Genomic DNA, 22753 nt, shown 5'->3' on the forward strand with positions numbered 1-22753 from the left:
CCTCACACCCAAAGGCCCTCCCGCGTCCACCTAGGATGCCTGCTGTAGACGGTACCCCGGTTACCCATGTGCCTTTAAACAGGTACCACATACACTGACTTTGCTGCCAAGGGAAGGTTAGTGTCTGGTACTTCTGCACTTCCTGATCCTTTCTGGTAGTCAAATGCGAAAGCTCATCCACTTCAGGAGCTGTAGAAGTAAAGGGAGCGTCTGTTAAGAGATCACCCAGCTAGAATTCACGCCGAATCCTTCACTTTAACACCTCAAAGTAGAAGGAAGCTAAATCAGGGGACGAGAAATCAATCACCCTTACTCAATATCCAATGAAAAGAGGTGTGAATGACCACATGGTTATTACTGAGCCCAAGTTTCATCTGAATAACAGAAAGGACTAGAGAAAGCCAAAAAGACATTAATGCTGGAAGTGGGAGGCCAGAGGGTGCCAGAAATCCACGTAGGTAACATGGACTAATACTCAGTTCTTCCTGCTCCAACCAAGGCTCAATTCTCCCACCCTAATTCTCACCCCTAAAAAAGACACATGGACACCAGCTACCTTAAAAACTAGGTTTGTATTTCTGGTTAGGTTCCAGAGTAGCAGAACGCAGGAGTTATACTATATCCAGCCTGGTCGCCACCTCAGCTTGCCTCCCTCCCTCCTTTAGTCCCTCCCACAAAGATAACATGGTACAAAACTATATTTACAGCAAAACCAGTTAAAAATTAAGGGTGTGTACAAAAGTAGACATGAGAGCCAGAAATATCAATGCAGGGAAAGCTCTGAGGACTAAGGGGCATTGTATTCCACACCGGAACCTGGGGCAATGTATTATGTACCAGGCAGGGAGAAGCATAGCAATTCTCAATGCCAATGTTTGGGGAAACAGTCATTCCAGGAAAAGAGTGGATGGGAAAGAGCTGTTAGCTTTAATATTGCAGTCTTAATTAACGAGCCACCGTTCTTCTGCCATATGGGTTCAGAGCCAGATAGTGGGGGAAAACAAAACACAGAGTCTCTGACAAGCCCCATGGGAAAAAAGGCTCAGAAGGCATAGCGAGTCCGGATGTCCTCAAGCTTCTTGGACACCTCAGGTGGGGTTCGGTCCAGTTCTTCAGAGACATTCTTTTGTTTGTTGGGCTCCATGGAGTTGAACTGCTCACAGAGGTCTCCATCAATCACATTCTACGACGTAGAAAAATGAGAAGAAAAAGCTTAGATGCCCAACGAGTATGTCACATGCTAGAGCAGCAGCTGCAAGGAAAGCTTTTTATTCTCTTACAAATACTTGAACTTCACTTACAGAGCCAGGAACACTACTGTAAGCTGATCCTTAGTAGCCAGAGTTCAGACTAGCAAAATTGGGTGAAAGCTTTTCTCTGTCTGTGGTCTGCCCAGAGATGACCCTCTCTCCCGTTACTGTCTCCATCAATCCCTGAATACTCCTCAATTCCAGACTGTTCAGATTTTTAAGGGAGGGAGTGAAAAGACCGGATAAATGAGCTGAGGATGACCCCTTTCACTCTAGATTTCCAACGAAGACCTACCTTAACAGGGAAATAATAGGAACGAAAGCTGAGGTGGTCTCGCCCACAAAGAGGAGGATGCTCAGACCGCAGGTGCATTTCCACATGCTGGAAGAAGTCATGGTCCTGGCAGAAAAAAACAAAGAGTCTGTCACTAAAAGAAAAACGTGATTGCAGCTACTATTCTATGATTTTCAGAAGCACAATGAACAGAAAAGCCATTGATTTTTACCATGTAAACAGATGTTAAGTATCTAAATCACTCCTCTGATGACCATAGGTTTTCCCGCTACATGATAGCTAAAATCTGGAAGAAAACCTCTCTGTATTTGCAGAGCATGTGAAGGCAGATACCTGATCTCAGCTTCCTTGGCTGGACTGCCAGAAACCAAATTTAGCCAATCCTACAGTTGGCTCTAGGAGGCAGTGAGTGCCCCAGTCCTCATCAGCACACCATTCCTAGTCTGGGGGATTTGGTTCTGGGGTTTTGGACTCTAACCCTATACCCACATCACAACCAAACCCAATATAAAAACAAATGGCTTTCTGGTGGGGGTGGGGGTCAGCATTCCTATCTCCCCAGGCACTTGTCACCGTATAAAATTCCCAGAACACTCCTAGGTGCAGGTGGGGACAAATGGATTTGCCCTCTTAAGCAGATCTGGCACAAAGAAACCACGTTGAGAAGGCAAAGGCCAGAAGAGCGTGGGAGAATTCACCTCGTGAGATGTGAATGGGACGAGAATGCCAATCCCTCCCGACAGAGTGGTATAGACAAGCGACTCCGAGCCTCCAGGGATCAGCGTGGTCTTCTGCAACGACAGCACCGTCTCCCCCACGTGGTAGTTCATGATCACCTCTGCCTGCAAGGCAAAAACAGACCAGTTAACTGTGTGGGCCCTCGGGAGCCTGTTCTAGATTCCCAAGAGCAAGCAGGGCCCCCAAAGGGCAGAGTTCACCATTTTTAAAATCCAAAAATCACTAAAACTTAAAAATACTTAAAAATGTTCTTAACGTTTACGTAGAGCTTAATGCCCTCACAAACATGACATTAGATCATTTCTGATAATTAAAACTAAAATTTCTTTGTTAAATTGTCAAGTTTACAATTTAAAAAAAGGAAATCACAGAAAATGCTAAAAACAAGAGCAAACACCAGGCTAGCCCTCTAAAAGGAATCTATTTTTCACAAATCCAGAGGTGCTCTACTATAGACATACATCCGTACAGAAAGTGGAGGGCCCAGGACACACCTCAGAGAAGAACTGGTTAGTATCAGGAATGAACTGTGCAACCGTCTTCTTCAAGGAACTCACTATGTTCTGAGATTTTTACACTGCTAAAATGTCTCAGAAAAATTTCTATTCTACAGTGTCATAGAAACAGGATAGTGACATGGTCAGCTTACATCAAACTCGCGTTCATTCATCACAGGCTACATACACACTGTCAACTTAGGGACTTTCATGCACAGAGTGCACTCAGCACAGTTATGTGCACTGTGGATAATTCATGTTTCCTCAGTGAGGGTCACGGGAAATGTACTACACAGGCTGGTCCTTTGGGGCCCGTTTTGAATCTTACCTTCTGAGAGGCACCATTGAGCAAGCCCCGATCCCACAGGGCTTTGTTTCCTGTGGGATCCTCATCCACTTCGTCGTTGGTGTTAGGTGGGAGCCTCACCTACAAGTAAGTGACACAAATCACAGGGCTGGGTCCTGCACATACTCAGCTACATCGCCAAGCAACATAAATGCCCCAGGTCCTTGCAAGCAAGCCTACGGGCAACTGCCTTTGGCAAAGGCCTGGGCCCAAGTCTCCTGCCTGTCTGCTTTCTGAGGAGTGAGAAACTCAAGAGAATGAGCCCATGAGCAAGGGTCTGACATAGCAAGAGCAAAAACAAAGAGCACAGAACATAAAAAAGAGAAGTTAGATAGGGCTTAAAAAGATAAGCCAAAATTCAGGCAAAAAGTGGAAATAAGTATGACATGAACTCAAACTAAATCTATCATTAAATCATGTTCCATGGGGAAGAGTGGGGTGAAACAGGCTAAAATAAAAAAAACAACTGATAAGGCTTAGAAAATGCAAGTTTTCCTTTTAGAGTGAGCCTTAGGACAGAATTTTATAGCAATGTCACTTTCCACATTAGAGAGCAATAGTCCTGGGCCCTTGGCTTTACCACAAACGGAGCCAGCTTTCCTGCACATCACGGCAATGCCGGTTAACATTAACTCACCACACAAATGTTGCCAAACTTGTCTGCCCCAGCCACAGTGTCATAGTCGAGGAGGCTAGCTGTAGTGACCCATCGGGGGTAGGTATCATCGGCAAAGATGATGAGCTGGTTCTCATTACGCTTGTAGCGAACCCAGATAAAACTTTCTTGGACATCAGACACAATTACCCTGTGCCCAATAGTCTGGATCCCAGAGATGTAATTGGCGATATGCTGGGAAAAATAAAGACAGCAATGGGTGTAACCTTGAGGTTCAGAACCCACAGAAAGTCCAGCTTTCTCTGACTGCAACATATATAAGGTCTGCAGAATGGCACACAGCAAAGAACAGTAGTCAGCAATAAATTCCTTGAAGATGGCTGAAAGAGTTAAATAGTTTTAATGTACTTATCACAACAAAGTTGGGTCACACGAATTTTGGTTTCCCAGTGCATAGAAGTTATATTTACACTATATTGTAGTCTATTAAATGTAAATAACAGTATGTCTAAAAAAACCATATACCTAATTGTAAAATATTTTATTGCTAAAAACTGCTAACCATGATCCGAGCCTTCAGTGAGTCATAATCTATTTGCTGGTGGTGGTGGAGGGTCTTGCCTCGATGCTGATGGCTACTGACTGATCAGTAGTGGCTGCTGAAGGTTGGAGTGGCTGTGGCAATGTCTTAATAAGACAAGGGACATTTACCACAACAGCTACCTCTTTCTTTCACGAACAATTTCTCTGCAGCATGCAATGCTATTTGATGGCATTTTACCCACGGTAGAACTTCTTTTGAAATAGTAGGAGTAAATCCTCTTAAAACATGCCACTGCTGCAGCAGCTAAGTTGATGTAATCTTCTAAATCCTATGCTGTCATTTCAACAGTCTTCCCAGCATCATCACCAGCAGATTCCATCTCAAAAAAACACTTTCTTCACTCATTCATAAGAAGCATCTATCTCCTTATCTGTTAAGTTTTATCATGAAGTTGCAGCAATTCAGTCACATCTTCAGGCTCCACTTCTAATTCTAATTCTCTTGCTATTTTTCTCTATTGCAGTTACTTCCTCCACTGAAGTCTTAAACCCCTCAAAGTCATCCACGAGAGCTGGAATGAACATCTCCTACAGCGTTAATGTTGATATTTTGATCTCTTCCCATGGATAACAAATGTTCTTAATGGCATCTAGAATGACCCATGGGCTGCAGAACAGAGTTGTGTTAGCAAGCATGAAAACGACATTAATTTTGTTTCTCTCCATCAGGTTCTTGGGTGACCAGGTGCAGTGTCAATGAACAGTAATATTTTGAAAGGAATCTTTTTCTGAGCAGGTCTCAATGGTGAGCTTCAAATATTCAGTAAACCATGCTGTAAACAGATGTGCTATCACCCAGGCCTTTTTGTTCCATTTAGAGACATAGCAGATTTAGTATAATCCTTAAGGGTCCTAGGATTTGGGGAACAGTAAACGAGGACTGGCTTCCATTCCCAGCTGCATCAGCCCATACCCAGATTCAGGCTGTCCTTTGAAGCCAGGTACTGACTTCCCCTCTCTAGCTATGAAAAGCCTTAGACGGCATCTTCTTGCAATAGACTGTTTTATCTACACTGAGTCTGTTGTGGCCACCTTAATTATCTTAGCTGGATCTTCTGGAGAACTTGCTGCAGCTTCTACAGCAATACTTGCCGCTTCACCTTGCACTTTTAAGGAGGAGGCTGCTTTCCTTAGCCTCATAAACCAACCTGTGCTAGCTTCACATTTTTCCTTTGGAAGTTTTCTCACCTCTCATAGCCTTCACTGAATTAAAGGGTTAGGGTCTTGCTCTGGATCAGGCTTTGGCTTACGGGAATGTTGTGGCTGGTTTGATCTTCTATCCAGACCACTAAAACTTTCTCCATATTAGCATAAGGCTGTTTCACATTCTTATCATTTGTTCACTGGAGTAGTATTTTTAATTTCCTTCAAGAACTTTTACTTTGCATTCATAACTCGGCTGTTTGGTGTTAAGAGGCCTAACTTTCAGCCTATCTCAGTTTTCAACATGCCTTCATCACTAAGCTTAATCATTTGTAGCATTTGAGTCAAAGCGAGATGCAACTCCACCTTTCACTTGAACATCTAAGCGGCCATTGTAGGTTATTCATTGGCCTAATTTCAACATCGTCGTGTCTCATGGAATAGAGGCCTAAGACGAGGGATAGAGACAGGGGAATGGCCAATCGGTGGAGTAATAAGAACACACACAATGTTTATCAAGTAAGTTAGCTGTCTTATACAGGCATGGTTCGTGGAGCCCCAAAACAATGACAATAGTAACATCAAGATCACTGGTCACAGATTACCATAACAATAATGAAAAAGTTCAAATATTGCAAGAATTACCAAAACATAATAGAGACATAAAAATGTTCAAATGCTGTTAGAAAAATGGACTGGATAGATTTCCTCCACACAGGGTTGCTACAAACCTTCAATTTGTGAAAACAGCAGTATCTGCAAAGTACAACAAAATAAGGTATGCCTATGGAGCAAATATATGCCTAATTCTCAAAACTAAAGTTACGTATAGAAGCAGGCAGGACAGAACTCTGGTTCTTAAGATTGAAGAAGTCAAGAAACTCATCTCCTCCTGCCCTTCTCAAGTCTCAAGGGCCTAACTCAGAGCCTGGAATTCAGTGACTACAACAAGGTCCTAAGATTGACCTGATTTTGATAATTAACTGCCCATAACCCTACCACCGTTTCCTCTTTCCTCACTAGTTAGAGCTTGGGCCTTCTACCATATTTACCTTGTTCTCACATTTTCGGAGTAACTTCTTCTTTCCCAGGTCATAAACACGCAGAAGCTTCCCCACACCAATCAACACCCTACCCTGGAATGGAGCAATGGCAGCAGGGACCTCTTCCACTGGAGTCTGTGAGAGGAAAAGCAGATAATGCAGCTACAGAACATACAGCCATATGCTAGCCCCACCCCCACGACCCAAAATACCTTCGACAGGCATCTGTCAGGAAGACAGATAACAAGTAATCATCTTTTGCTATCAGAGAAATAAACCACACATCAAGTTTCTACGAAACAGGGTGTTTGGGTGAACAGGTCCCACATGCTGCATTTATTTCACCCAGCAAGTGGACCAATGCCGCAAGTTAAAAGAAGTCCTGGTGCCTGATGAACACTCAGAGCCCATGAAAATTCAACTGGCGCCATTACCAGTAAAGCCTCAGTATCTGAGAAGTGACTAGTTTGTGGAGGAATGTGAAAGGAGTACTACTGACAAGTGACATCTTAATTGTAAGGGAGACACAATGAGTTTAGCAGGAAGAAGGGTCTGTGAAATAATTATATCCTAAAACACATTCCGCTTGTGGGAAGGCTGGAGAAGCCACATTCATGTACTATCTGTGTAGAGGAGAGAACAAGAATATTTTCTTGGGCCGGCCTGGTGGCTCAGGCGATTGGAGCTCCGTGCTCCTAACTCCAAAGGCTGCTGGTTCGATTCCCACATGGGCCAGTCAGTGGGCTCTCAACCACAAGGTTGCCAGTTCAACTCCTCAAGTCCCGCAAGGAATGGTGGGCTCTGCCCCTTGCAACTAAAATTGAACACGGCACCTTGAGCTGAGCTGCCGCTGAGCTCCCAGATGGCTCAGGTGGTTGGAGCGTGGGCTCTCAACCACAAGGTTGCCGGTTCAACTTTGCAAGGGATGGTGGGTTGCACCCCCTGCAACTAGCAATGGCAACTGGACCTGGAGCTGAGCTGCGCCCTCCACTACTAAGAATGAAAGAACAACAACTTGAAGCTGAACAGCACCCTCCACAACTAAGATTAAAAGGACAACTTGACTTGGAAAAAAAGTCCTGGAAGTACACACTGTTCCCCAATTCCACTAAAAAACAAACAACAACAAAAAAGAATATTTTCTTTATAGTTTTCAAATTGTGGTAAAATATACACAACACAAAATTTACCATTTAACCATTTTTAAGTATACAATTCAGCAGCATTAAGTATATTCACATTGTTGTGCAACCATCACCATCATCCAACCCCAAAACTCTTCACTTTTCCAAAAGGAAACTCTGTAACCAATAAACAATAATAACTACCCAAAGAATACTAGTACTTTAAAGTGTTGAATTTTGATCACAAATTTTTGTGATCAAAAAAGTTAGTAAAACCAACAAACAAGGGGCCAATTCAGTGTGCAGCTATTCTTCCATTGTGGGTGGGCAGCACACAGGCTTTCTGTGGGGCTCACTAGCCAGTTTCACTGAAGCACAAAAGTGTCAGTAGCATGGTGCATGTGCCACCAAAAGATGGATCGAATCAACGAGTTGGTTTCCAAAATGGTCACCAAAAGATCTGACCCCTAACTTAAGCAAACGGCAGAGAGTCTAGTAGGACAACCTAAATTCCAGTAGAACCACTGGCTAATTCCTACCTTGTGCAAATACTCCAGTTTTTCCCCATTGTTCACAAGCTTGTAGGTATAGACAAAGCCCCCTGCTACGGATCGGGGGTTCAGTATCAGGTCTTTGGCCACACCCACCAGCACATACCAATCATCACCAGTGTTGGAGAACCTGCAAACGGCCACACTGCATAGAGAAAAAAAGCAGGAGTCAGACATTAGTCACAGCCCAAAGAATTCCCACTGCAATTTCCAAAAACCCTGAATGTCCTGGACTCCTTACCTAAAAGCAGCCTCATTCTGTTCCAACTGAACAAGGTCCAGTGTGTTACCCTGAATAGGATTCATCACTCGGATCACAGAGGCCCACTGCCCATTGCCAGCCTTAGGAGCTCCAAAAATGGACTCGGGGAGGTTTTCATTGAGGAATGCTGCTGCCATCTCTGCAGCTAGCTCCCGCTCATCCTCCCCTGCTGCTTCCACCATTTCCTAAATCCAAAAAACCAAGTCAGAGTTAGTGTGTTCAGAAGTGGGTGCCGGGTAAGAGGTGGGTAAATAGCAAGAACACCTCTAGGGGCAGCTCATAACATATTAAAGTAGCAAAGTCTGTCGGCCAAAACCAGAATTTCCAAAAATGAAGATTAAAAGGAGAGGTACACAGATAAGGGGAAGAGGGAAGATGACTAAAGGGTTCTGAAAACAGGTACTTTTTTTAAATGCAAAAAGGAACTAACACCAGCTGACTGGTCATGAGAAACAAAAATGAAAACACCATTCTTCTGCTTAGGCCATCTGATTTCCCTTGCTAAGACTATTTGTCTCCTCTCTTCCAGACCAGATACAGCTTTACATGGTTGGGGCTACTTGTTTTTTTGCTAGGAAATGATTTCTGGAAGTACCTAGTGTTGTGGGGAACATGAAAGCTATTTCCTTTGGGCCCGAATCCAGGAAACATGTAACAGACTGTTTTGGAAGCTCCAGGACTGAAGAATTGTTCCAGATAGGGAGCTACATACAGAATAAATCCAGGCCAGTGGATTAGTCCTGAATCACAAGAAAGCCTCTAAAACCATGGACTTTGGCAAAGGGCTCTGCCTGAAGGACCTGAAAAGGACCTGGATCTTTGAATATTAACAAAGAATAACCCAAATTACAGGGAGTTAAACTTTTCAACACAATTTCACACAAACACCTTATACTTGAGCCCCAAAGGTCAGTGTCATCACCTCTGCCATCTGTTGCTTCCTCTGAGCTTTTGTAGCCTCGGTGTAGGCGTTGTGGTCAGTCTCAATGATGATAAGGTTGTTACTCTCAGGGTGGATGACGAATTTCCTGGGCGTGTACTGCAGTGGGAAGGCCACTTGATTAAAGACGGCACCCAGCTTCTCTAACGCCAAAATCCTGTAAAAAGGAAGGGAGTTAATAGGTCACTCACTCAGAACCTAGAAACTGGTGCTGAAATGGTCCATGAGCGGTCATAGCAAACACATCAATCCTAACAGCTTTAATATTTGCATTGGGCAACATGAAACAACAGACTTCTGATCAGAAGATTCTGCACAGGAGACAAGGAGATTGAGAAGGGCCCTCCTACTTCAGCAACAGCCCACCAATGTTCATGACAATTCCAGTTTTCACCAGTGAAACCTACATTGAAACGCTCAAAGGAATTTTTTTATCACTCCAGTGATAACATGATAATGCAAAGTTAAAACTTCCTCTTTATTACTGACAAACCCTGAAATAGAGAGCACCAATTCCTAATTTATTGCGAGGAACTGCAATTCCTGAACATATGTGGCATCGGTGCTGATGATGGTGTGCCCTCCTGAATGAAAATCCCCTAAGTTTCATGAAATCCATGAATTCATAGTGAAAAGCCAATAGTTATAACCAGGACATCAACAACACAGGTGGCATTAAAATACTTAAGAAGAAAAACAACAAAAACTTGAGAAAGTCAAACTGAATAGGTTATTTTCCAGCTTGTAATATGTATTGCTCACTTCAACATTATCAGTATAAACTACAGTCTGTAAACCTGCAAAAGGCCTATATAATTTATATTGAGGTTAAAATTTAAGATGCAACACTGCAAATGACAAGACAGAGTAAGAAAAGGTTATGCACGATCCTGCTCTAAAACTAAGCACTGCCCTGGAAAACAAGAACCTTAAAATCTCAAGATGACTGAACTATACTGCTAAGTATTAAAACCTAGCCCTGAAAGTCTAAACAGAAGCTAAAATTCGGAACACCAAAACTTGGCTACCAGGTAGTTAAATCCAGAGCCAAATGAAGGTTTCAATTGCAACACACTAGCCCCATGATAGAGAGTCGGCTCTTTGCCAGTCCAAGGTTTTGGCAAAAAGGCTTCCAGCTGGGCTTCAACTGTGGGACTCTCACCTCAGGGTATTGGTGGAGATGGCCACAATGCCCTCAGGACACTGTTCAGAGGCAAAGCCAGATGCAAATTCCAGGGTCTCATAAGACAGGGGGGTGAGATGGAAACGAGATTGGTAAGAATAGCTCAACCATGAGCGGCTTGACATGGCCAACACCTGAGGGAAGAAAAAAACACCTCCAATAAGCTTGGGAAAAACTGAAACACAGTATGCTGAGCAAATACCCTACCTATCCCCAAACTTAAGACTGCAGAATATCCCAATGAATTTTAGAAACCTAAAAACCTTTTACCTTAAGAAAATGGCCTAGAGAAGAGACAGTTTGACTTACTATTTGCTTAAAGTATGGGCTACTAGCCATATGACCTAGACTAATCATTCAATCTCTCTCAGCCTGTTTCCACATGTGCAAAATGGGAATCCTGTCACAAAGCTGGATAGTTGCAAGGATTAAATGCAGTAACAAGAACTAGCACAGTACACAGAAACACTAATTTTCTTAGCTATAAAGGACCTCTTTCACATTACATAGTAAACCATGATACTGATACAAGGTTGAAGGCTAAGTGGTACCCTAGATGAGAAGTATCCCACTAATTCTCAGTCTGCTCCATTTGCCCAGCCTGAGGGTTGACGGGATCAATATCCCAACTTACCTATAACCGTATCATGGCACAATGCCACGAACACAAGTGAAAAAGCTCTGGATTAAGGAACACAAGACTTCCCACATGGAGAAAACAAAATAGTCAAGGCAGAGCTAATGTAAAGCTAACTACATACTGGTGAATTAACAAAAAGAAAGCATATACCAACGGGATTTATCTCAGCTGATGCCACTAATATCCAAACATGCTGACTGCCCCCTTTCATTACTTACTGCTTCCTGGCCTTGCATCCGGACACGAAAGAGTTTCACAGGACGGGACCCCAGGTACCTCGTGCGAGTGTCAGACAGATCCCCAGTGACAGGGTCCAGGACAGTTCTGAGCAGCACACCATTCTAATAAAAAGGAGAGGAGTGGATTAAGCCTACCTATAATGGAAATGGCCTTGGCCACTTTATATAGTAAGTTCAGAGCAGACAGAAGGAAATGACTTGGTTTAAAGAATATCCTAATAATCAGCCAGACATTCATCATCTTCTCACTAAATCACTAACTCAAATAGTTACTGAACATTTACTAAGTGAAAAGCACTTATTTTTCACTGTATATACTAAAAAAATTTTTTTTAATATGTTAAATTCTTTGTAATTTTAAATATGCACAGTTAAAAACAACCAGTCCTACTGTTTGTCTCTAAATATCATTTCCCCTAAAAATAACAAGACACCTAAGGAAACAGCTACTGTGTTTTCCCGAAAATAAGACCTAACCGAAAATAAGCCCTAGCATGATTTTTCAGGATGACTTCCCCTGAACATAAGCCCTAATGTGTCTTTTGGAGCAAAAATTAATACAAGACCCGGTCTTATTTTCGAGGAAACAGGTAATTCAGGTCTGAACCAAAAATGTTCCAGATGTGTGTGGGGCACTTTGTTGTGCCAGAGGGAAGAGAGCCCCCCAATGATAGTGAAGTCGTGTTCAAAGGACAAAAGAGCCAATTTCAAAAGGGAACTCTCACTCATTTAAAATGAAGCAATTTAGATCCAGGGGGGTAGTAGGGAGGTGTGTGTGTGGGGGAGACTGCAGTAGTTCAACGCACATATATGTAAAAATGTGCAAGTTCATGTTACTTAAAAAAGCCCCACTTCATCAGCTCAGTGCATATTGCTATTGCACCAACTCCTTACTCTGAAAATAAGTGAGCAAAGGGGGAAAAAATGAAGTATTTATCCTATCCCTATATGAACTATATTTCAGGGTGAACAAATATATAAAGCAAATTTTGTCTTTAGAGAAAGGTTCCAGCTAATGAAATGAAGTACGAAACAGAAAATCATTTCCCAACTCCTAATGACATAATGAATCTAGGCAATGTGTATCAACGGCTGTTGATGTGGAGCTTTAAAACAGATAATTTAGATAGAAACATTTTAATGTCACCGAAATTGGGTCAACCAGATATTATAAGCCTCCTGACACGATGTTAATAGTACAACCTATGAAACTCTTGTCCCCCACGCACACACACAAATATTAAATCCAAATCTAATCAACTGCCAAGCCTGTGCTATCCAATACTATGTAGTCAGCAAGCTACATATGGCTCATCAGATGTGAGAGGTGTTACATACAAAATACCAGATTTCAAAGAGTCCAAAAGAAAAAAAAAATCTTACTAATTTTTAAACTGATTACAAATTAAAATGACATTTTTAATACTGGATTAAATAAAACACTAAAATGAACTTCATCTGTACCTTTTTTGTAGCTGTTGGAAAATTTTAATTACGTATGTGGCGTGCGTTGCATTTTTAATGAACAGCACGGTCTAGATCTACCCACTAGTCTGCAGAAAATAGAGGCTAGAGGAACATTAAACACACAAAAGAAATGACTGCCAAATCCAGAAGGTGGAAAATTCTACAAGACAAATGATCTGGTTTCTTAAAAAAATAAAAAAAGGGATGGGACAGTTATTAAAAGAAACATAAAAAGGTCAAGCAGATGTAAACTGCACAGCTTTATGTAGATCCTGAGTAGAACCAAATGTAAAGGCATTTTTTTGGGGAAAAAAGGAAAATTGGAACATGGATAAGGCAGCAGATATTAAGGAATTATTGTTAAAAGTTTACTGGGCACAATATTAAGGCCTTTACAAAAGCCCACATAGCAGAGGAAAGCTATTGTCAAGTATTTCTACTTGATGAAATGATTTAACATTGTTGATTTTCTTTAAAATACTCTAGGAAAAAGAGGGGGAATAGATCAAACAAGAATAGCCAAAGTTGGTACTGTTCAAACTGGTGATAGATACACGAAGGTTCGTTGTATTAGTCTAACTTCCAGGCATGTTTGAGAATTTCTACATTAGGAAGTAAAATTAAAAAGCAAAAAGCACTTGAGCTAGATTATGTACATATCGGAGTACATAATCATTAAGGAAAATGAAAAGTATGTGGTCAAAAACCCTGGCACCATCTGATCCTTAAGTCTTGCAAGCTCCAAAGAGCTCAGCAGCTTTGACAACAGGGAACACCTAGGAGCCCTTTACTGCTAATGGAGCCCTTTATGAACTGTGACATGTTAGTTTCAAAAATGCGTATGTTGAGAACTACATGTGACTCATGAAGACCCCACCTAGTTCTGACCCAGAGCAGTAACAAAGCATTTTTATCACTCTTTATGAGAATACTTTTTCTAGGCCTTATTTGTTCTAATTCAAGCTTTGAAAAGGGGAACATAGAGCAGTGTGTCCAATGAATGGTATGTGAAACCATGGGCACAGAAAATGCCCAGATTGAACAAAGGAGTGTGTGAAACATATAGAGGGCCCGACACCAACAATATGCGCCTCAGTTTCTTACCTGTAGCCCAATATTCAGGTACAGGAAGCCAATAGAGCCCCTCTCACCCAGCTCATCCTGCTTCTCGGTCCCACCCATCTCCACAATACACAAGGACTCAGGCTGGGCTGGGAGAGCCTGCATGCTCAGAGGTTGCAGACAGTCCTAAAGGGGAAAGAGAAAAAAATAAAACACGGGAAGTGACCAACTCTGGGGAAAAAACCTACCCAAAGAAACCAAATTCTAGGAGTGAAGAACAGCTTTCTGTGCACAGAGAAAACCTGAGGAGTTCTAAATGGGTATTGGGTTACTAGTCAAATGAAACTTAAAATAAGCTCGGTATTTCATGCTTTCCTCTTTTTGTCAAAGTGGATAGCAGGATAAAAGTACATAAGAAAACGGCACCTCCACTAAAAGTCATCTAAGGCCCTGGAGCCAGTCCAAGTCCTTTCCTATAAAAATAGTCTTGGGATTTTTTTTTTTAAACTATAAAAGAGAGTCAAGGCTTAAGCCAAGGAAGTATTTAGTCTCCAATCAGCATCTTTAAAGCCTGCAGAAGACGCCTGAAATGTGCTGCTACAATATCCAAACGCAGCAGGTGTAGATTTCAGGGTCCAGCCCAGCTGATCTCAGAGACAGACCAAGAGTGTGCCAGGTGCTCAGGTTCCAACTGGAAGACCCTTGAAGTGGAGGGTGACACTCACTGAAGGGTCCAGGGAGATGATTCTGACAGTGTTGTCCACCAGCCCCACAGCCAGGAAGCGAGACCGCTGCTCTCCAGGAGGCACGTTGGCCAGACTCATGCATACCACATCTGCTGACATCTCCTTCCGCTCTGTGTACTCATTCAGCTGGCCTGACTGCAGGAGAGAAAACAAGAGAGGTTACAAACCACACCAACTCACCCCCAAACCCTGGGGCGAGGATGGAACGGAGACTGTTGTTTCTTTTTGCTTTCTCTCACTCCCCTTACTATAATCAATGATCAAGAATTTCTCTACTTGGGGCCGGCCCGGTGGCTCAGGCGGTTAGAGCTCCATGCTCCTAACTCCGAAGGCTGCCGGTTCGATTCCCACATGGGCCAGTGGGCTCTCAACCACAAGGTTGCCAGTTCAACTCCTTGAGTCCTGCAAGGGATGGTGGGCATCGCCCCCTGCAACTAAGATTGAACACGGCACCTTAAGCTGAGCTGCCGCCTGGATGGCTCAGTTGGTTGGAGCGCGTCCTCTCAACCACAAGGTTGCCTGTTCGACTCCCGCAAGGGATGGTGGGTTGTGCCCCTTGTAACTAGTAAAGGCAACTGGACCTGGAGCTGAGCTGCGCCCTCCACAACTAAGACTGAAAGGACAACAACTTGACTTGGAAAAAATTCCTGGAAGTATACACTGTTCCCCAATAAACTCCTGTTCCCCTTCCCCAATAAAATAAAAACAACAACAAAAAAAACTAGTCACTTTAAAAAAAAAAAAAAGAAAAGAAAAGAATTTCTCTACTTGAGGAGCCAAGACTGAACTTTACAGGCTAACAGCAAGCAAAATTACTGACAAGAGAATCAAAACACCTTGGCCAAGTACAATGCACCACATATGTTTTAAGCCAACCTAGCTGTAAGGAAATGGGACTATATAAAACTGTTTATGTGTTCATGAGAGTACTTTAGGTAAAAGAGAATTCAAATATGGAAGTTAAGGACAAAGTAATCTCAACATGGATAGAGTTAGACTATGTAAGTTGGCCACACCCACAGACTTCCTAAGAACATGATAATTAGGTATACTCAATATCCCTCCATACAGAAAAGCAAAAAAAAATTCTGAAATGGATTCAGATTTCAGAAATTAAACCTATGGCAAATACTTGGTGGAAAAGTAAGAGTGTGAAGGGCAGAAGCAGCTCCAGTCAGAACTGACATGAACTTACCGACCCCCTACTCCCCTGGAAAGGGCCAAATTGGCTTATGGACACTTACCCGCCCCAATTCTCTTTCTTGTGAATATACTCTAGATACCTGCACTACAACTCCCATCTCTACCTCTGGACCCTACAGAAAGTCCCACAGTGAATGATAAAATAACATACGGGATCCATCTCAAAATAGACCAGCTCTCCTCCTGTCAGGGCAATCACCACTTGTCGCTGGTTCACTGCACACTTTACAATTGTTTTCTTTCCGGGGGTCTTCCACTCATTGACTCTCTTGTCTGCTCGTATATGCCGAATCCCATCAGGATACACCTGGAATAACACAAGGAAACCTGACTTTAGCAATCAGACTCATCACTCACCACTGACCCGCACACCTATCAAATCTGTCTTGTCAGATCTGGAGCCACTGCATTTGAAGCACTAGTCGTGTCAATGACTAAAGTTAATAGGCCCCAGGCAAAGTCAACTTAAAGAAAAGTTCATGACTTGCAACATCCACTTCAAAGAAGTTCAAAGCTTATTAACATCAACATAGCAGCCTACACCACAAAGAAAAGAATAAAATAGGGTGAGCAGGTAAGCGACTCTGCGACTCCTCACCTGCACCAAGGCGTCATCTCCTAACAAGGAGCACGACAAGGTTGGGGTGGTGCCCAGGAACCCAGAGTCGGTCACTTCCTCCACGGTCTCTCCAATAGACAACACAAGCGTGGCGTTCACGAAAGACACAATGATGTACGCATCAAACTCATCTGTACGAGGAAAGAGAAGACAGGAGCAGGTTAGCTAAGAACTCATTAGTTACAAAGCCAAATGAGATACACTACGTTTTTTTCTTCAGAAATCTTCCAAGGTACTTGTATGTGTAGTCATCTCACATAGTCATGTGACAAACAGCACGGGATGATCCGAAAGATAACTGAGGGTCCTAAGAGCCTACAGATACACTTTGCTTCCTTAAATGCCTAAATACATTGAGTAGATACGCCCACCTCTAATAACTGAAAGAGTATTTTCTTGAGACATTTGCTGAAAAATGCAAAAGGACAAAGCAAGGGAATCAGAGGCATGAGAAAATTTTGAAAGACATTTATATACAGAGGGTGCCAAAAACATGTATACATATTTTAAGAAAGGAAAAAATTATTATAATTTTAATACTCAATATATACCATAACAAAAGATGAATATATGTCACGTTTGACATCTGCAATTACAAGAGGTGCTCAAAGTGGTTACCATCAGCGTCCAGACATTTCTGATTATGGCAAACTGTTGAGCAACGTCGACCAAAGTGTCCACTTGTATACATTTCTTTGGCAGCCCCGGCATATACTAAAGCTAAACTTACTTGTCCCAGATGCCAATTACAGGCTATTGTTAAAAGATATTCCTTATAACTAGGAAAGGTCCCCAGCTTCTTCCGAATGAAGCTTATGTGGGAACACAAGACCTAATGAATAAAACAGATTACTTAAGCCTCCATGAGACTAAGTCACTCTAGGATTGGAAACTGAAAATCCTAGAATGTCCCAATAGGAACGACAGAAGAACACTAGATAACCAGGAAGTGGGGAGGGCGGACTGTTTATATTGTCAGTCCTTGACCTCTCCCGTTTTTCATTATTTAAAAATACAACTATTCAGTGATCATAAACAATCGTATCAGGATTTGCTTTTCGTTTAATGAAATGTAGTTGGATAAACAAACACTAAGGAGTTTCTCAAGGTCAGAGGACCTGAGATATACAGGCCACCTCAAAAGTTTCTCAGGTTCTCATGAAGATCCCAGTTACACTCCACCCCACAACATAAAACAACCTCTCTGTGTGTATCCCACATCCTGCAATGTTAGGCATAAAGCTTGATATATGCTGAATAAAAGCATGTTTTTTTAAAGAGTTGAGATATTCCTACTTTGCATTTGAATTGTCGCTGTCAAATCCCCCCTCTGTCCTTCTCACACAGAAATCAGGTAACCGAGGGACAGAATGACAGGTGGACAAGGCACTAAGTCGGAAGTGGCCACCTCACTCTTAGGAGAAGCAGCTGTAGAATCCTGTGTATCTGAGCCTTTGTCAGAGATCAGTGCCGTAAGGCTGATCCCCCCCAAGCCATAATCAAGGACAGTTTAAGTTTTGAATGCTCCAAAGGTGGTTCAGCTGAATTGAGATTATTGGATTAGTTCTGGAGAATCAATGTTCTTCATAACAAAAAGAGGGGAGGAAAACCCCAGTGAAGATGTATTACTGCTGTGGTCTACCGTAGTAGTGTTGGAACCCGTTAGCAAGACATAAAATCAATTTTGGTTGCAATCAGCATTTTTAAACATTAATATAAGGAAATAAATGTGATGTATGAAACTGCTTCACACACAAGGATAAGTACTGTTTTGCAAAACATGTTTCAGTTAACAATAGGTGTATGTACTGACCGGGTGGCTGAAAGGTAAGGATCAAAGATCTTCCCCAATGGGTGTAATCTAATAGCTACACCAGGAATCCAGAGTAAGGGTTCAATTTCCAAATCATAAGGAGTAACCCTAGACAAGCATATAGTTGGTTTCAGATTATTTTAACAGTCAACATGTATCAAATGCTTTGGTGATACCTTATAAAATGGATTTATAAGATCACATCGTTCACATTCATAAAATATGAGGAAGGACGTAGCTGTCCCTGAAATGCTTTTTTTTAAATTAAATCTATTGGGGTGACATTGGTTAATAAAATAAGGTTTCAACTGTACAATTCTATAATACATCATCCATATATTGCTGAAATAGGTATCTTAATAGAATACAACAAAACCACAGTCAGTCTGCACACAACACCAAACTCAGAAGCTTTAGGCCAGCTCTCTGTTTTTGAACTGGAAAATTCCTGGTATGTAAAAACAACAGGAATTATTTAATTTTAACATTACATGAATATTGTGTCCTTTCCCACGTTCTCATTACTGAAACCTAATACCTTAAAAGCTGTGCCAGAGCAAATTAAAGCCAAACAACGAAGGGCTCTAACTGGCCAGGACTTCCAGACTCTTCCTTCAGTCAGGAGGAAAAGGGCACTTCCAGAAGAGATCATACAGCTCTTAACTTACATGCAAGAGAGAGAATGGGGGGAGGGAGGAAGGAGAGCTTCCTGGGTCCTTCTCTTCCCCTTGACCTAAGGCCCAGACTGCTTATTAGATAAAAAATAAAGAGTTGCTCAGTGGACTTAAATAGAGCGATTCAACATTTGCTGGGCAATTGAACAAGCAGTAAAGCAATGACTAGTACCTGAAAGCAGCTTAACATCACAGATTTCCTCAAAATATCCATTACCTTATGAGTACTAAGCACACTGTAACTTCCACCCTTTCCAATTTTATATCAAGGAGAACCTGCAGCAGATGAGTTGTTCTTCTGTCTTAAGGTTATAGGTTAAAAGTTGGCATTCAGAACAAAACCAAGCTTCAGTCCAGGTAAATGGCTACGAACATTACCTACGTTGCCCTTTCCCAAGGGTTAAGTTTCATATAAAAGGAACACTAGTTCATACTTCAGTGAAGAATTTATTAGGGTACCAGAGTGCATTTTTGTCTCAGTTAATAGCACTTCTGTCTGAGCACTGCTGAAGCACCGCAGAGGGGATGCTATATTCTTTTCTCTACCTTGGTATCTGAGGCTCAACAAGCAGCCCACTCCCACGGATAAAGTAAGTGATCATCCAGATGATTTAAGCCCCCAATATCTCATTCTCATTTTATAGTCAAACCACTCAGTGCTTATCTTGCCTCAGATTATACTCAAAAGGCAGGGAGGGGCTTTCTCCAGGGCCAGATCTTTGAATAAGTACACCTGGAACGTACAACTCCAAGGGAGAATATGCAGCTAAGGTTTTGTAGCTACAGGTTCTTTCAGCTTAGCAAAAAACAAATCAGTCATATTTTCCACATTCTGTGGGAGCAAATAAGACAAGCTGATTCCTGCCTCGGACTATTTAATATACAGGCAGGTGGGCGTGCATCATTATGCACACGGACATTCAACTACAAAGTTACCCCTGATGCCCTCAGGGCAGCCTCAACATTTTGCGTAAGTCCCTCTCCCTGGGCACACTCTGAGACCCCATGGTAGACCCTAGCAGTAGGTACACACCTGTGGTAATCAGCACCTTCACCAGCCACCTGTGGAAGAGAAAAAAAGGCTTGGTATTGGTAGTGTGCATCACTACGTACCAGCCAAGGTTAGTAATTGCCTGGAAGACTGCAGCATGTGTGGATATGTGCTATGTTCACGCAACAGTAACATGGAGTATCCGGAAAGAGAATGAACAGAGAGGATCTGACCTGTTTTCGTGGGTAATAGCCCAAAATATGGCTCCTAGACAGTAAATTTTATCAACATGTAGTCTTTTCCTTGATTTTAGTATTTAGAGAAAAATGTTCAGCTACAAGTTCCATTATGCACCATTACTGCTTATCACTAACTTATCACACTGCCCAAAAGGCCTCCCGTGATTCTCAAACATGTGCCCATTCCCTCTCCTCTAACACCCTCCTCGACAACATGCTGTGCCTTTCATCACATCAGAACACACAACAGTTTGCTAATTACTGAGCACATGGTGGGTGCTCGAAAGACTGCAGGATGAGTACAGAACTTATCCTAACAAACCAGCAAGAACCAGACTCCCACTGCAGGGTCAGTCACATAAGCATTGGGATTCAGGAGACAGAGATTTCAATCGCCATTACCTGGATGAGCTGTCTTGGGCGCCCACCTGTGATTTCCTGCCTTCATCATAAAAATGAGGGTAACATTTTTGTAAGTCCATTTTAAAACAAAGTTTAAGAAGTAAAACAAACAAGGGGGAGGCACACTGGGTTTCCTCTCTAGGGAATCTTTCTAATTCAAACAGTCGAGGCAATGTTTTCAAGAGCCATAATGTGAATCAGCAACCAAGCTAACGATGGATCGACACTGACCAGCGTATTTATCACTACATTACACACAATGGGGAAATCTTTCAAAACCAATGATCTGATAATTATCTTCTCAGCTAAAATGAACCTACTAATTTCCTATTCACTTTTTTCTTTCTTCTCAACTCAGACTCGACTCCCATGCCTACGTGAAAACAAAATCCACCAAAATGTGTATCGTAACAGAAAGAGGTTTACCTCCTCCACATTTCCCAGCTCCCTTAAATTTGTTCCACACAACCACAACATCTAAATACCAGGAAGAAGTCCAGCTGTTTTCTTAGAAAAGCTCTGTATGCTGGCCAGGGTGATCTTACTCACCAGTCCTACATTCCTGAGGGAACAAGAGGAAAATGAGGTCCAGGAATAGAAATGGCCTACACCCAAAAAGCAAATCAAAGGGAAAATGAGAATTGAGTTTTATTTCTAAAGGACTGAAATTCAATTGTCACAAGACTTACCTACTATTGTGCTACTTGCATTTTCATACAGCTTTCAAAATTTTAAGATGAGGTGATCGTTTTTATCTAGGAGCTCAGACTCCCTGTTTCCTCCACCCTTTCTTTTCCACTCACTCTAAAATTCCAGTTCCATTCAATCAATCCCTGCTTTCCTTAAGCACAACTACACCCATTGAGCAGGACTAATTAACAAGCATTACCAACTCTTACTACCTAGAGTAACATGGTCAATTTCACTGTAGTTTCAGCACAGGAGAGAACGTGGTTGAAGAAAAACAAAGCAAAAACTTTCCCTCACACCATACCTTGTACACAGATGGAACCAGTGTCTTAAAGGTGAATATAGTCAGAGAACACTACACATGACAGCTCCATGGTATCAAAGTGTGTATGTACTGAATATTAACAGCCACCCTCTATACCCTTTACCCTGTGTACCGAAAGTAGTAAGTGAAGGCATCCTAACTGGAACAGTCTCAAAAATATGGTATCAGGCCAGTGAAAAGTTTCTAGTATATGGCGCTGGATAAGCGATACAGAAATATTATGAATGCAGCCTTTTAAGCCTTCTATTGTCAATAGCACCCAGACCCTCATTTTGACTGTTAGGAAAGGGCTGCTTACCTTCAATATGCCGGCGCACTGTCCAGACAGCATTGGGGTTACCGGGTAGTTCAGAGACAGCCATTTCCGATACCTGACAGAAGAGAAGACAAACCACAGATCCACTGAGCACGAACTCAGCTCCCTGCTTACAACTACAGTAGATAAGGGCCCAAAGGCAGTGCTCACGTTGTACGCTGGATTAAAAGAATGTAACCATCTAGTCAAAGATCATAAAAACCAAAATGGCTGGAGGTACTGGCAACACTCATGACAGACTTTAGTAAAAAATGATGAAACATCTGAGAAGGTAGTTGTTGCAGCCAAAATCGTTTCCTTTAGGTATGGGAAGTCTGCATCTTCCTCAAAAACAGAGCACGTGAAAATGAATCGCCATCTGAGTTAGCATTCCATTTCTTTCCCTAGCTGTCATAAAGCCAAATCCCGTCTCTCTTCATGTACCAATTCAAGTGCCATATTTAGGAAACATCTTCCCTTATCCTCTTGGCTGGCAGTTCTCTCTCCTACCTACAAGCTCTCACAAAAACCACAATCACAACCTCTTAGAACACTTTTTCTAAAAAGTGATTGGAGGAATTGTCCTTATTAAATTTTTATGCTCCTTGAGGTCAGAGTCAAGAATCCTATGAATGGAGCTGGGCCGGTGGCTCAGGCGGTTGGAGCTCCATGCTCCTAACTCCGAAGGCTGCCAGTTCGATTCCCGCATGGGCCAGTGGGCTCTCAAACACAGGGTTGCCGTACGGCAGCCTACATA

The 22753-nt window shown here is 42.3% G+C and overlaps 1 protein-coding gene across 4 annotated transcripts in view; it reads right to left on the reverse strand.

The window, feature by feature from the left end:
- Window positions 1–552: 552 nt before the first annotated feature.
- Window positions 553–22753, reverse strand: part of SF3B3 (splicing factor 3b subunit 3) — a 40988-nt gene continuing 18787 nt past the window's right edge. For all 4 annotated transcript variants that reach the window (XM_081031933.1, XM_081031931.1, XM_081031932.1 and 1 more), the window contains exons 11-26: window positions 22000–22072; window positions 16547–16698; window positions 16100–16255; window positions 14725–14880; window positions 14042–14185; window positions 11450–11572; window positions 10571–10725; window positions 9391–9565; window positions 8448–8653; window positions 8195–8351; window positions 6541–6666; window positions 3764–3976; window positions 3109–3207; window positions 2244–2387; window positions 1546–1650; window positions 553–1183 (exon numbers count right to left, since the gene is read on the reverse strand). In XM_081031933.1, coding sequence (XP_080888059.1) covers window positions 1043–1183; window positions 1546–1650; window positions 2244–2387; window positions 3109–3207; window positions 3764–3976; window positions 6541–6666; window positions 8195–8351; window positions 8448–8653; window positions 9391–9565; window positions 10571–10725; window positions 11450–11572; window positions 14042–14185; window positions 14725–14880; window positions 16100–16255; window positions 16547–16698; window positions 22000–22072 — 2325 coding nt within the window. In that variant the 3' untranslated portion in view covers window positions 553–1042. The remainder of the gene's footprint in view (window positions 1184–1545; window positions 1651–2243; window positions 2388–3108; window positions 3208–3763; window positions 3977–6540; window positions 6667–8194; window positions 8352–8447; window positions 8654–9390; window positions 9566–10570; window positions 10726–11449; window positions 11573–14041; window positions 14186–14724; window positions 14881–16099; window positions 16256–16546; window positions 16699–21999; window positions 22073–22753) is intronic.

This window comes from Rhinolophus hipposideros (genome assembly GCF_964194185.1).
Source record: "Rhinolophus hipposideros genome assembly, chromosome: 21".
Taxonomy (NCBI): domain Eukaryota; kingdom Metazoa; phylum Chordata; class Mammalia; order Chiroptera; family Rhinolophidae; genus Rhinolophus; species Rhinolophus hipposideros.